Consider the following 15,356-nt stretch of genomic DNA (forward strand, 5'->3'; position numbering starts at 1 on the left):
GGAACACTGGGATTACAGTCACTGCTAGCCCAGGAACACTGGGATTACAGTCACTGCTAGCCCAGGAACACTGGGATTACAGTCACTGCCAGCCCAGGAACACTGGGATTACAGTCAGTGCTAGCCCAGGAACACTGGGATTACAGTCACCTCCAGCCCAGGGACACTGGGATTACAGTCACTGCTGGCCCAGGAACACTGGGATTACAGTCACTGCCAGCCCAGGAACACCGGGATTACAGTCACTGCTAGCCCAGGCACACTGGGATTACAGTCACTGCTGGCCCAGGGACACTGGGATTGCAGTCACTGCTAGCCCAGGAACACTGGGATTACAGTCACTGCCGGCCCAGGAACACTGGGATTACAGTCACTGCTGGCCCAGGAACACTGGGATTAGAGTCACTGCTAGCCCAGGAACACTGGGATTACAGTCACTGCTAGCCCAGGAACACTGGGATTACAGTCACTGCCGGCCCAGGGACACTGGGATTACAGTCACTGCCAGCCCAGGAACACTGGGATTACAGTCACTGCCAGCCCAGGAACACTGGGATTACAGTCACCGCTAGCCCAGGAACACTGGGATTACAGTCACTGCTGGCCCAGGAACACTGGGATTACAGTCACTGCTAGCCCAGGAACACTGGGATTACAGTCACTGCTGGCCCAGGAACACTGGGATTACAGTCACTGCTAGCCCAGGAACACTGGGATTACAGTCACTGCTAGCCCAGGAACACTGGGATTACAGTCACTGCTAGCCCAGGAACACTGGGATTACAGTCACTGCCAGCCCAGGAACACTGGGATTACAGTCAGTGCTAGCCCAGGAACACTGGGATTACAGTCACCTCCAGCCCAGGGACACTGGGATTACAGTCACTGCTGGCCCAGGAACACTGGGATTACAGTCACTGCCAGCCCAGGAACACCGGGATTACAGTTACTGCTAGCCCAGGCACACTGGGATTACAGTCACTGCTGGCCCAGGAACACTGGGATTACAGTCACTGCCAGCCCAGGAACACCGGGATTACAGTCACTGCTAGCCCAGGCACACTGGGATTACAGTCACTGCTAGCCCAGGAACACCGGGATTACAGTCACTGCTGGCCCAGGGACACTGGGATTGCAGTCACTGCCAGCCCAGGAACACTGGGATTACAGTCACTGCTGGCCCAGGAACACTGGGATTACAGTCACCGCTAGCCCAGGAACACTGGGATTACAGTCACTGCTGGCCCAGGAACACTGGGATTACAGTCACTGCTAGCCCAGGGACACTGGGATTACAGTCACTGCTGGCCCAGGAACACTGGGATTACAGTCACTGCTAGCCCAGGAACACTGGGATTACAGTCACTGCCAGCCCAGGAACACTGGGATTACAGTCAGTGCTAGCCCAGGAACACTGGGATTACAGTCACCTCCAGCCCAGGGACACTGGAATTACAGTCACTGCTGGCCCAGGAACACTGGGATTACAGTCACTGCCAGCCCAGGAACACCGGGATTACAGTCACTGCTGGCCCAGGAACACTGGGATTACAGTCACTGCTGGCCCAGGAACACTGGGATTACAGTCACTGCCAGCCCAGGAACACTGGGATTACAGTCACTGCTAGCCCAGGAACACCGGGATTACAGTCACTGCTGGCCCAGGGACACTGGGATTGCAGTCACTGCTGGCCCAGGAACACTGGGATTACAGTCACTGCTGGCCCAGGAACACTGGGATTACAGTCACTGCTGGCCCAGGAACACTGGGATTACAGTCACTGCTAGCCCAGGAACACTGGGATTACAGTCACTGCCAGCCCAGGAACACTGGGATTACAGTCACTGCAGTAACACTAGTATTAGTCACTGCCTGGAAGCCCAGTCGTGCTGCGTAATACTAGTGTTACTGGGCATAACTATTAACAGAGCAAAACTACTGACAGTGACAGCAGCACATTGGAATATCAGCGCGATTACAGCACCGGGACAATGCATAAACTGCTACATGTCAAAAACATATTGCACCATGGAAACACATTACTACATACAAACATGGGATTATGTAGCAAACACCCTGCAACATTTAAACAACCATGAAAATAAAGTGAATGCATTGTACTAACCTTCCACATTGTGCAGAGATGAAAGGGACTCCTCACTTTTAGCAGAGCGGAGTGTTCCTGAATCACCCCTTGCTGATGGGAAGACAACAAAATCACAAATGAACTGGATGAACCCAACCATACCTGTCAATCATACTGCCCTTAGTTGCTGGATCTATGACTTTAAACAACAACAACTTGTATTTATATAGCACCTTTAATGTAATTAAACGTCCCAAGGCGTTTCACAGGAATATTATAAAACAAAATTTGACACTGACTCACATAAGGAGGTATTAGGGCAGATGACCAAAAGCTTGGTTGAAGAGGTAGGTTTTAAGGAGCGTCTTAAAGGAGGAGAGAGAGATAGAGAGGCGGAGAGGTTTAGGCAGGGAATTCCAGAGCTTAGGGCCCCGGCAACAGAAGGCACGGCCACCAATGGTGGAGCGATTATAGTCAGGCAGAATTAGAGGAGCGCAGAGATCTCAGAGGGTTGTAGGGCTGGAGGAGGTTACAGAGATAGGGAGGGTGAGGCCATGGAGGGATTTGAAAACAAGGATGAGAATTTTAACATTGAGGTGTTGCTTGACCGGGAGCCAATGTAGGTCAGCGAGCACAGGGTGATGAGTGAACGGGGCTTGGTGCGAGTTCGGACACGGGCAGCCGAGTTTTGGATGATGCCATGTTTACGGAGGGTAGAATGTGGGAGGCCAGCCAGGAGTGCGTTGCAATAATCAAGTCTAGACTAAACCTCCTTTAAAAGTCCTTTGCTGTAGCTTCCCTATGCCCCGCATGGTACTGAGCTCTAAAGCCATCAGGTTGGGATAGGAACGAGCTCAACCTTCACCTGAGTAACCTGGAAACACTCACCGTGCCTTCTTGCATATGACGAATGGTCACTTGCACCAGCCGGGGGGAACAGTCCCTCAGCAAGAGTAAAAGGGGGTAAAAAGTGCCCCCTCCCCGTGTAATCTGACATCACCCACCTGCCAAAACCATGGACTTCATCTCAGTCGGCTCGCTGGGGTTACGGTGCAGCTTCCGCTTGGCCACAGAGGAGGACTTGCCAAGGTTGAAGAAGGAACGCCAGGTGCCAACAGGTGACTTCTTGGGTTTGCTGGTTGTCCTCTTCCTGGGTAAGGATGGTAAAAGGTTCATTGTTAAACAGTGGGCCACTCGGCATTCGCAACAGGCAAATAACACCACGTGAGTTACAACAAAGTGCAGTTTGGTGTAGAAAACTGTTTCAGAGGCGCAATCAGACTAAAATGGAGACCGAGCCAAAGGAGCAGAAATGAGATGGGGCGACCAAAAGCTTGGTCAAAGAGGTGGGTTTTAAGGAGGGTCTTGGGAAATGGAGAGGCAGAGCGGTTTAGGGAGGAAGTTCCAGAGCAGTTGCCAACGGTGGGGCGAATGGAGGGGGGATATCCTGAGGTTAGGGGTCAGAAGATTGTTGCCACATGGGGCTGGATTTTCACACCCAAAAGCGAGTGGTTTGGGATCGGGTCAGAGGTTAAAAATTTTAAATCTCAACCTGACCCCAGCCTGCCCACTTCCAGGTTTAACAGGAGCCAGATTGGCAATTTCAATATTTTAATGAGGCTAGCATCCTCTGATTTAACCTGTTTTACAGGTTTAACTGTGGCCTGCTGGGTTTCCCAGGCCTCAGGAAACCCGGCAGCTGAAGGGAGGCGAGGACAGCTTTGAGGAGAAGGACTTGCCTTCATAGCACTCCTTGTGGGCTAGGAAGAGCAGGAGTGCTTCACCCCAGCCCTCTAAGCTCCTCCTCCATACAAAAACCCCCAGGTTGGAGATCGGATCCTCCCCACTCCCCTCCCCGCTGTGGATCGGTCCTGTGGCCTGCTCCGGAGTCCTCCCCACCCGACCGGAAGCCAAGCCTGTCAATCAGGCTGACTTCCAGGCAGGGAACCTGTCAAGGACAAAAGACACACGGTGCGGAGTTAAAATGCCGCAGCATGCAAACTACGCCCTCCGCCTACGTAACCCGTCTCTGTTAATATCAGGCCAGGCATACTCTGAGTGCAACCAGGAGTCCCCGGCCCAGAGAGAAAGCAACCAGGAGTCCCAGCCCAGAGAGAGAGAGAGAGAAAATACCAGGAATCCCCAGCCCAGAGAGAGTGCAGCCAGGAGTCCTGGGCCTCACAGTGTAATGTTACTGTCACAGATTAATGAAGCATTTCACACACATTTCAAAGCTCTGCGGCAAAGGAAGATTTTAAAAGGTGATGGTTCTATTTTACCTGTCAATTGGGAAGTCGATGACTGTATGGAACCTGCCCTGTAACGCTGCAGGCCCATCGCCTACTTCGATGTACTTGCTGTCTGAAGTGACAGGGGAGCTGATCTGGACCTGGGTTCGAGCCTGGGCCTCCTCCAGGGTGAGTAGTTTGGTGGAAGGGGACGACACCAGCAAGGACTTGGGCCGAGACAGAGATGCATGTCCTGCAGAGAAGAACAGAAAAATGGAAGGACAAATTAGCACTAAAATGCTTCCCTTCATAACCACGCAGTAGCAGACTGAGCTTGCACAGGTCTTGCTGGGTGTGTGCAAGGGCAATATTTTAGTAATTTTAAAAACTGATACTCATTGAATTCAGCAAGAATAGAAATCTAGGACAAGAACACCATTTTGAATATCCCAGAACCATCCCACCGAAAGCAGAGTCATTAACAGAGGGCCTGGCCTCCACAGCCCCCTCACTCCAAAGAGCCAGCCCCATAGCAGCCCGCCAAACAGATTCCGATCCCACAGCCCCTCACTCCCAGAGAATCCCATCCCACAGCCCCTCACTCCCAGAGAATCCCATCCCACAGCCCCTCACTCCCAGAGATTCCGATCCCACAGCCCCTCACTCCCAGAGATTCCGATCCCACAGCCCCTCACTCCCAGAGATTCCGATCCCACAGCCCCTCACTCCCAGAGATTCCGATCCCACAGCCCCTCACTCCCAGAGATTCCGATCCCACAGCCCCTCACTCCCAGAGAATCCCATCCCACAGCCCCTCACTCCCAGAGATTCCGATCCCACAGCCCCTCACTCCCAGAGATTCCGATCCCACAGCCCCTCACTCCCAGAGATTCTGATCCCACAGCCCCTCACTCCCAGAGATTCCGATCCCACAGCCCCTCACTCCCAGAGATTCCGATCCCACAGCCCCTCACTCCCAGAGATTCCGATCCCACAGCCCCTCACTCCCAGAGAATCCCATCCCACAGCCCCTCACTCCCAGAGAATCCCATCCCACAGCCCCTCACTCCCAAAACTCTTATGTCTCAGGTTCCCCAAAACTCCCACAGCCCCCCAGCATCATCTCACAGCTTCATTACACCCTAAAATGTGCCTTATCCTAATGCACCTTTATTCCCAAGGAGAATCGTACCTCAGTCTTCCCGCTTATTCCCACAACAGCATTACCCAAAAGAATTTTATTCCATATCCTTTATCACCCAAGAAATAAATCCTTCATAAGGTCTTAATGCTCTAAATGATATGCAGCCCCCACACACCTCAGAAGTGAATCGAGGCCCGGATTTGTTCTGGGGAGATCCACCTGCGAGGCACACTCACTCAATGACATTTCTGTTCTATCAAAGGCTATATCCGTATACTCTGTCTGCTTTCTTGTTGTCTTGCTGTCTGCACTCAAACTGTTGTCTATCACCACTTCCTTGGTTCCATGAGTTCTGGCCTCCACCTTCTCCAGTGTGGGGTTGTACATCAGACTGCGTGGTGCTACATGTTGCTTTGTACTCCCACACCACAGGGTCAGTACCAGAGTGCCAGCTTGTTTTGATCTATAGCTAATTTAAGTTGATTATGGATCCGAACTAAATCCCAGAACAGGTCTGAGGGGATGGCAGCGAGATCGCAAACCTTGAGGATACGAGGCAGCTACAGAATTAAGACCCTACGAGGGAGGTAACCTGTCTGACTTCCTCATTCACCATCTTACACACACTGGGAGACTAACTTAACAGGACAAGGGCTGGGAGGAGGTACTGGGGAGGGCAGAATATTGTCAAATCTACACTGTTTAATATATAGACAGAGGTTACTCCACATAGCAGCTTAGGTGGAATGAATCTCCAGTTCCAACTTGTGTGGAGAAGGATTAAAGGAAAGGATTACAATCGCCTGTTCTAAATTAAACTGAGACAATACTTTAGCCAGAAACCCGTGAGATCAAAAAGGGCTGACTGACTGCTAAAGCTTATGAGGAATGCAGGCTAAAACCTCAAAACTCAACAGCAGAGCCATGCTTGGGCAACAGAAACACTGATAATTTCCAGAGATGGTACATGGTGTGAAGTGGGCATGGTAACTTGATGCAGTGATGAGCTACAGGTAGTTGATAGGCAGGTGGCGCCAGCGATCCTCCTCTAACCTTGCTCTTTTTTAAATAGTTAACCAGACAGGCAAATCTGGAAAAAAATAACCATACTAACTATTTCAGCGTACAGTTTCCGCAGGAACAGAGAACAGCATTCCTGGCCGGGCATATTTGCAATACAGGAGCAGGCTGGCTGTCTAGTAGTCCCAAAATGTGTCGTAAATCGTCATCAATCGAGCAAAGGACCACTCCAGAGTGAAACCAGACCGGATTAACTCATGCGGGTATGGAGAATGTGGAGGCCGATAGTTAGATTATTACCTGTTCCTGAATATTCCATAAAATAATAGGTTTAAACCAAAGCAGCAGAGAGGAATGGGCTGGGACCTACCTGCTCCCTCCCGGATTACTGAGCTCAGCTTGGAGCTGAACAGCACGTCCACATGATTGAGGATGAATTCCACCACCACAGACTGAATACGAACCTCCATAAAGGCAGCAGTGCCGCTGAAACAGGCAGATTCGATCTGCCGGGACCTAAAAACAGTCAGACCAGCCACAGTGAAAGAGGGAAACATGCAGCTCCTCCCAGCAACAGAGACCCCCCCAGTAACAGAGACCCCCCAGTAACAGAGACCCCTAGTAACAGAGACCCCCAGTAACAGAGACCCCCAGTAACAGACCCCCAGTAACAGACCCCCAGTAACAGAGACCCCCCAGTAACAGAGACCCCCAGTAACAGAGACCCCTAGTAACAGACCCTCCAGTAACAGAGACCCCCAGTAACAGAGACCCCCAGTAACAGAGACCCCCAGTAACAGACCCCCAGTAACAGAGACTCCCAGTAACAGACCCCCAGTAACAGAGACCCCCAGTAACAGATCCCCAGTAACAGAGACCCCCCAGTAACAGACCCCCAGTAACAGATCCCCAGTAACAGAGACCCCCCAGTAACAGAGACCCCCCAGTAACAGAGACCCCCAGTAACAGACCCCCAGTAACAGAGACCCCCCAGTAACAGAGACCCCCAGTAACAGAGACCCCCAGTAACAGAGACCCCCCAGTAACAGAGACCCCTAGTAACAGACCCTCCAGTAACAGAGACCCCCAGTAACAGAGACCCCCAGTAACAGACCCCCAGTAACAGAGACCCCCAGTAACAGAGACCCCCCCAGTAACAGAGACCCCCAGTAACAGACCCTCCAGTAACAGAGACCCCCAGTAACAGAGACCCCCAGTAACAGACCCCCAGTAACAGAGACCCCCAGTAACAGAGACCCCCAGTAACAGAGACCCCCAGTAACAGAGACCCCCAGTAACAGACCCCCAGTAACAGAGACCCCCAGTAACAGAGACCCAGTAACAGAGACCCCCAGTAACAGAGACCCCCAGTAACAGAGACCCCCAGTAACAGAGACCCCCAGTAAGAGACCCCCAGTAACAGAGACCCCCCAGTAACAGAGATCCCCCAGTAACAGAGACCCAGTAACAGAGACCCCCCAGTAACAGAGACCCCCAGTAACAGAGACCCAGTAACAGAGACCCAGTAACAGAGAGCCCCAGTAACAGAGACCCCCAGTAACAGACACCCAGTAACAGAGACCCCCCAGTAACAGACCCCCAGTAACAGAGACCCCAGTAACAGAGACCCCCAGTAACAGACCCCCAGTAACAGAGACTCCCAGTAACAGACCCACAGTAACAGACACCCAGTAACAGAGACCCCCCAGTAACAGAGACCCCCCTGTAACAGAGACCCCCCAGTAACAGAGACCCCAGTAACAGAGACCCCCCAGTAACAGAGATACCCCAGTAACAGAGACCCAGTAACAGAGACCCCCCCAGTAACAGAGACCCCCAGTAACAGAGACCCAGTAACAGAGACCCAGTAACAGAGACCCCCAGTAACAGAGAGCCCCAGTAACAGAGAGCCCCAGTAACAGAGACCCCCAGTAACAGACACCCAGTAACAGAGACTCCCCAGTAACAGACCCCCAGTAACAGAGACCCCAGTAACAGAGACCCCCAGTAACAGACCCCCAGTAACAGAGACTCCCAGTAACAGACCCACAGTAACAGACACCCAGTAACAGACCCCCAGTAACAGAGACCCCCCTGTAACAGAGACCCCCCAGTAACAGAGACCCCAGTAACAGAGACCCCCAGTAACAGAGACCCCCCAGTAACAGACCCCCAGTAACAGACCCCCAGTAACAGAGACTCCCAGTAACAGATCCCCAGTAACAGAGACCCCCCAGTAACAGAGACCCCCAGTAACAGAGACCCCCAGTAACAGACCCCCCAGTAACAGACCCCCAGTAACATAGACCCCCCAGTAAGAGGCCCCCAGTAACAGAGACCCCCAGTAACAGAGACCCCCAGTAACAGAGACCCCCAGTAACAGACTCCCCAGTAACAGACCCCCAGTAACAGACCCCCAGTAACAGAGACCCCAGTAACAGACCCCCAGTAACAGACCCCCCAGTAACAGAGACCCCCCAGGTAACAGAGACCCCCAGTAACAGACCCCCAGTAACAGAGACTCCCAGTAACAGAGACCCCCCAGTAACAGAGACCCCCAGTAACAGAGACCCCCCAGTAACAGAGACCCCCAGTAACAGACCCCCAGTAACAGAGACTCCCACTAACAGACCCCCAGTAACAGAGACCCCCCAGTAACAGAGACCCCCAGTAACAGAGACCCCCAGTAACAGACCCCCAGTAACAGACGCCCAGTAACAGACCCCGCAGTAACAGACCCCGCAGTAACAGACCCCCAGTAACAGACCCCCCCAGTAACAGAGACCCCCAGTGACAGAGACCCCCAGTGACAGACCCCCCAGTAACAGAGACTCCCAGTAACAGACCCCCAGTAACAGAGACCCCCAGTAACAGACCTCCCAGTAACAGAGACCCCCAGTAACAGAGACCCCCAGTAACAGACCCCCAGTAACAGAGACCCCCAGTAACAGAGACCCCCAGTAACAGAGACCCCGCAGTAACAGAGACCCCCAGTAACAGACCCCCCAGTAACAGACCCCCAGTAACAGAGACCCCCAGTAACAGAGACCCCCGCAGTAACAGAGACCCCCAGTAACAGACCCCCCAGTAACAGACCCCCAGTAACAGAGACCCCCAGTAACAGAGACCCCCAGTAACGGAGACCCACAGTAACAGAGACCCCCAGTAACAGACCCCCAGTAACAGAGACCCCCCAGTAACAGAGATCCCCCAGTAACAGAGACCCCCCAGTAACAGAGACCCAGTAACAGAGACCCCCAGTAACAGAGACCCCCAGTAACAGAGACCCCCAGTAACAGACACCCAGTAACAGAGACCCCCCAGTAACAGACCCCCAGTAACTGAGACCCCAGTAACAGAGACCCCCAGTAACAGACCCCCAGTAACAGAGACTCCCAGTAACAGACCCACAGTAACAGACACCCAGTAACAGACCCCCAGTAACAGAGACCCCCCTGTAACAGAGACCCCCCAGTAACAGAGACCCCAGTAACAGAGACCCCCAGTAACAGAGACCCCCCAGTAACAGACCCCCAGTAACAGACCCCCAGTAACAGAGACTCCCAGTAACAGATCCCCAGTAACAGAGACCCCCCAGTAACAGAGACCCCCAGTAACAGAGACCCCCAGTAACAGACCCCCCAGTAACAGACCCCCAGTAACATAGACCCCCCAGTAAGAGGCCCCCAGTAACAGAGACCCCCAGTAACAGAGACCCCCAGTAACAGAGACCCCCAGTAACAGACTCCCCAGTAACAGACCCCCAGTAACAGACCCCCAGTAACAGAGACCCCAGTAACAGACCCCCAGTAACAGACCCCCCAGTAACAGAGACCCCCCAGGTAACAGAGACCCCCAGTAACAGACCCCCAGTAACAGAGACTCCCAGTAACAGAGACCCCCCAGTAACAGAGACCCCCAGTAACAGAGACCCCCAGTAACAGACCCCCAGTAACAGAGACTCCCACTAACAGACCCCCAGTAACAGAGACCCCCCAGTAACAGAGACCCCCAGTAACAGAGACCCCCAGTAACAGAGACCCCCAGTAACAGACGCCCAGTAACAGACCCCGCAGTAACAGACCCCGCAGTAACAGACCCCCAGTAACAGACCCCCCCAGTGACAGAGACCCCCAGTGACAGAGACCCCCAGTGACAGAGACCCCCAGTGACAGACCCCCCAGTAACAGAGACTCCCAGTAACAGACCCCCAGTAACAGAGACCCCCAGTAACAGACCTCCCAGTAACAGAGACCCCCAGTAACAGAGACCCCCAGTAACAGACCCCCAGTAACAGAGACCCCCAGTAACAGAGACCCCCAGTAACAGAGACCCCGCAGTAACAGAGACCCCCAGTAACAGACCCCCCAGTAACAGACCCCCAGTAACAGAGACCCCCAGTAACAGAGACCCCCGCAGTAACAGAGACCCCCAGTAACAGACCCCCCAGTAACAGACCCCCAGTAACAGAGACCCCCAGTAACAGAGACCCCCAGTAACGGAGACCCCCAGTAATGGAGACCCCCAGTAACAGACCCCCAGTAACAGAGACCCACAGTAACAGAGACCCCCAGTAACAGAGACCCCCAGTAACAGACCCCCCCAGTAACAGACCCCCCCAGTAACAGAGACCCCCAGTAACAGACCCCCAGTAACAGGCCCCCCAGTAACAGACCCCCAGTAACAGAGACCCCCAGTAACAGACCCCCAGCAACAGACCCCCAGTAACAGAGACCCCCCAGTAACAGAGACCCCCAGTAACAGACACCCAGTAACAGAGACCCCCAGTAACAGACCCCCAGTAACAGACCCCCAGTAACAGAGACCCCCAGTAACAGAGACCCCCAGTAACAGACCCCCCAGTAACAGAGACCCCCAGTAAGAGACCCCCAGTAAGAGACCCCCAGCAACAGACCCCTAGTAACAGAGACCCCCCAGTAACAGAGACCCCCAGTAACAGACACCCCCAGTAACAGACCCCCAGTAACAGAGCCCCCAGTAACAGACCCCCCAGTAACAGACCCCCAGTAACAGAGACCCCCAGTAACAGAGACCCCCAGTAACAGAGACCCCCAGTAACAGAGACCCCCAGTAACAGACCCCCCAGTAACAGAGACCCCCAGTAACAGACCCCCAGTAACAGAGACCCCCCAGTAACAGACCCCCCGTAACAGACCCCCAGTAACAGACCCCCCAGTAACAGAGACCCCCCCAGTAACAGAGACCCCCAGTAACAGGGAGCCCCCCAGTAACAGAGACCCCCAGTAACGGAGACCCCCAGTAATGGAGACCCCCAGTAACAGACCCCCAGTAACAGAGACCCACAGTAACAGAGACCCCCAGTAACAGAGACCCCCAGTAACAGACCCCCCCAGTAACAGACCCCCCCAGTAACAGAGACCCCCAGTAACAGACCCCCAGTAACAGGCCCCCCAGTAACAGACCCCCAGTAACAGAGACCCCCAGTAACAGACCCCCAGCAACAGACCCCCAGTAACAGAGACCCCCCAGTAACAGAGACCCCCAGTAACAGACACCCAGTAACAGAGACCCCCAGTAACAGACCCCCAGTAACAGACCCCCAGTAACAGAGACCCCCAGTAACAGAGACCCCCAGTAACAGACCCCCCAGTAACAGAGACCCCCAGTAAGAGACCCCCAGTAAGAGACCCCCAGCAACAGACCCCTAGTAACAGAGACCCCCCAGTAACAGAGACCCCCAGTAACAGACACCCCCAGTAACAGACCCCCAGTAACAGAGCCCCCAGTAACAGACCCCCCAGTAACAGACCCCCAGTAACAGAGACCCCCAGTAACAGAGACCCCCAGTAACAGAGACCCCCAGTAACAGAGACCCCCAGTAACAGACCCCCCAGTAACAGAGACCCCCAGTAACAGACCCCCAGTAACAGAGACCCCCCAGTAACAGACCCCCCGTAACAGACCCCCAGTAACAGACCCCCCAGTAACAGAGACCCCCCCAGTAACAGAGACCCCCAGTAACAGGGAGCCCCCCAGTAACAGAGACCCCCAGTAACAGGGAGCCCCAGTAACAGAGACGCCCCCAGTAACAGGGAGCCCCAGTAACAGACCCCCCAGTAACAGGGAGTCCCAGTAACAGAGACCCCCCAGTAACAGACCCCCCAGTAACAGACCCCCAGTAACAGAGACCCCCAGTAACAGAGACCCCCAGTAACAGAGACCCCCAGTAACAGACACCCAGTAACAGAGACCCCCCAGTAACAGACCCCCAGTAACAGAGACCCCCAGTAACAGACCCCCAGTAACAGAGACTCCCAGTAACAGACCCCCAGTAACAGACCCCCAGTAACAGAGACCCCCCTGTAACAGAGACCCCCCAGTAACAGAGACCCCAGTAACAGAGACCCCCAGTAACAGAGACCCCCCAGTAACAGACCCCCAGTAACAGAGACTCCCAGTAACAGATCCCCAGTAACAGAGACCCCCCAGTAACAGAGACCCCCAGTAACAGAGACCCCCAGTAACAGAGACCCCCAGTAACAGACCCCCCAGTAACAAACCCCCAGTAACAGAGACCCCCCAGTAACAGAGACCCCCAGTAACAGAGACCCCCAGTAACAGAGACCCCCAGTAACAGACCCCCAGTAACAGGCCCCCAGTAACAGAGACCCCAGTAACAGACCCCCAGTAACAGGCCCCCAAGTAACAGAGACCCCCAGTAACAGACCCCCAGTAACAGAGACTCCCAGTAACAGACCCCCAGTAACAGAGACCCCCCAGTAACAGACCCCGCAGTAACAGACCCCGCATAACAGACCCCCCAGTAACAGACCCCCCAGTAACAGAGACCCCCAGTAACAGACCCCCCCAGTAACAGAGACCCCCAGTGACAGAGACCCCCAGTAACAGAGACTCCCAGTAACAGACCCCCAGTAACAGAGACCCCCAGTAACAGGCCTCCCAGTAACAGAGACCCCCAGTAACAGAGACCCCCAGTAACAGACCCCCAGTAACAGAGACCCCCAGTAACAGCGACCCCGCAGTAACAGAGACCCCCAGTAACAGACCCCCCAGTAACAGACCCCCAGTAACAGACCCCCAGTAAAAGAGACCCCCAGTAACAGAGACCCCCAGTAACAGAGACCCCCGCAGTAACAGAGACCCCCAGTAACAGACCCCCCAGTATCAGACCCCCAGTAACAGAGACCCCCAGTAACAGAGACCCCCAATAACGGAGACCCCCAGTAACAGAGACCCCCAGTAACAGACCCCCAGTAACAGAGACCCCCAGTAACAGAGACCCCCAGTAACAGAGACCCCCAGTAACAGACCCCCAGTAACAGAGACCCCCAGTAACAGGCCCCCCAGTAACAGACCCCCAGTAACAGAGACCCCCAGTAACAGAGACCCCCAGTAACAGAGACCCCCAGTAACAGACCCCCAGTAACAGACCCCCAGTAACAGAGACCCCCCAGTAACAGAGACCCCCAGTAACAGACCCCCCAGTAACAGACCCCCAGTAACAGAGACCCCCAGTAACAGAGACCCCCAGTAACAGACCCCCAGTAACAGACCCCCCAGTAACAGAGACCCCCAGTAACAGACCCCCAGTAACAGAGACCCCCCAGTAACAGACCCCCCAGTAACAGACCCCCCCCCAGTAACAGAGACCCCCCCAGTAACAGGGAGCCCCAGTAACAGGGAGCCCCAGTAACAGAGACCCCCCCAGTAACAGGGAGCCCCAGTAACAGACCCCCCAGTAACAGGGAGCCCCAGTAACAGAGACCCCCAGTAACAGAGACCCCCCAGTAACAGACCCCCAGTAACAGAGACCCCCCAGTAACAGACCCCCCAGTAACAGAGACCCCCAGTAACAGAGACCCCCAGTAACAGAGACCCCCAGTAACAGACCCCCCAGTAACAGAGACCCCCAGTGACAGATCCCCAGTAACAGGGAGCCCCTCTCTCACAGTACTGTAAATCCAGTTACTTTAACAATCTTTTGAAAAATACATTATAAGTTGTCTTCACTTCACAGCAATGATTTAACTGCCGATTTAACAGTTTCGCATCAGGGAGCACCTCTGTAATGTAACCTTGATTCCGAGTTTGCCCTTTAAAGCTGCTTGTTCATACTGCACCATTCCAGTATTCAGCAAACGAACACACACGTGGCATTATGGCGCCGTTGCCAACATCAAGCAGTCCCAGGTCAGATACAACACACTTAACTGCCGAGTCCAACTCCTACTCTACTTCAACAATGACCACCTGAAAAGAGCAGCCCCTAGTTCACCGTGAGCAGGGCTGCCAGTCGAAGCTCCCCGGGTCCAGGCATTAATCACGTGACCAGGTCAACAGTTACACTCTAAGCCTTCAAAGCCGATTCTCAGCTTGCGGATGAGGAAAGGGATGTTAAGGGTATTAAGTTTTGTTTTCCCAAGAGATATAAGGCATATAGAATGAACAAACATGGGTTTATATAGCACCTTCCACTTCCTCAGGATGTCCCAAAGTGCTTTACAACCAATGAAATACTTCTGAAGTTGTTTTGTAGGCAAAGTTGGAAGTCAATTTGCACACAGCAATGTCCCAGAAACAGCACTGAAATGAATGAGCAGTCTGTTTTAGTGATATTGGTAAATACTGACCAGGGCACCAGTATTATCCTGCTGTTCAAATAGAGCTATGACATCTTTTACATCCATGAAAACAAGCAGTTTAACGTCTCATCTGAAAGAGAGCACCTTCGACAGTGCAGCACTCCCTCTGTACTGCACTGGAGCCTAGATTATGTGCTTAAGTCCTGGAGTGGGGCTTGAACCCACAACCTCCTGACTCAGAGGCAAGAGTGCTGCCCACTGAGCCACTACTGACACTTACAAATTGATGAGG

General features: G+C 53.7%; 1 protein-coding gene across 4 annotated transcripts in view; it reads right to left on the reverse strand.

Annotated features, from left to right (window-relative positions):
• Positions 1–15,356, reverse strand: part of arhgap32b (Rho GTPase activating protein 32b) — a 646,854-nt gene that overhangs the window by 16,453 nt on the left and 615,045 nt on the right. For all 4 annotated transcript variants that reach the window (XM_085968179.1, XM_085968180.1, XM_085968181.1 and 1 more), the window contains 4 exons: positions 6,850–6,995; positions 4,367–4,568; positions 3,092–3,237; positions 2,127–2,198 (listed from right to left, as the gene is read on the reverse strand). In XM_085968179.1, coding sequence (XP_085824305.1) covers positions 2,127–2,198; positions 3,092–3,237; positions 4,367–4,568; positions 6,850–6,995 — 566 coding nt within the window. The remainder of the gene's footprint in view (positions 1–2,126; positions 2,199–3,091; positions 3,238–4,366; positions 4,569–6,849; positions 6,996–15,356) is intronic.

The sequence above is a fragment of the Somniosus microcephalus genome, chromosome 26 (assembly GCF_052327205.1).
Source record: "Somniosus microcephalus isolate GS21.2 chromosome 26, FLI_Smic_1.0, whole genome shotgun sequence".
NCBI classification, from domain to species: Eukaryota; Metazoa; Chordata; class Chondrichthyes; order Squaliformes; family Somniosidae; genus Somniosus; species Somniosus microcephalus.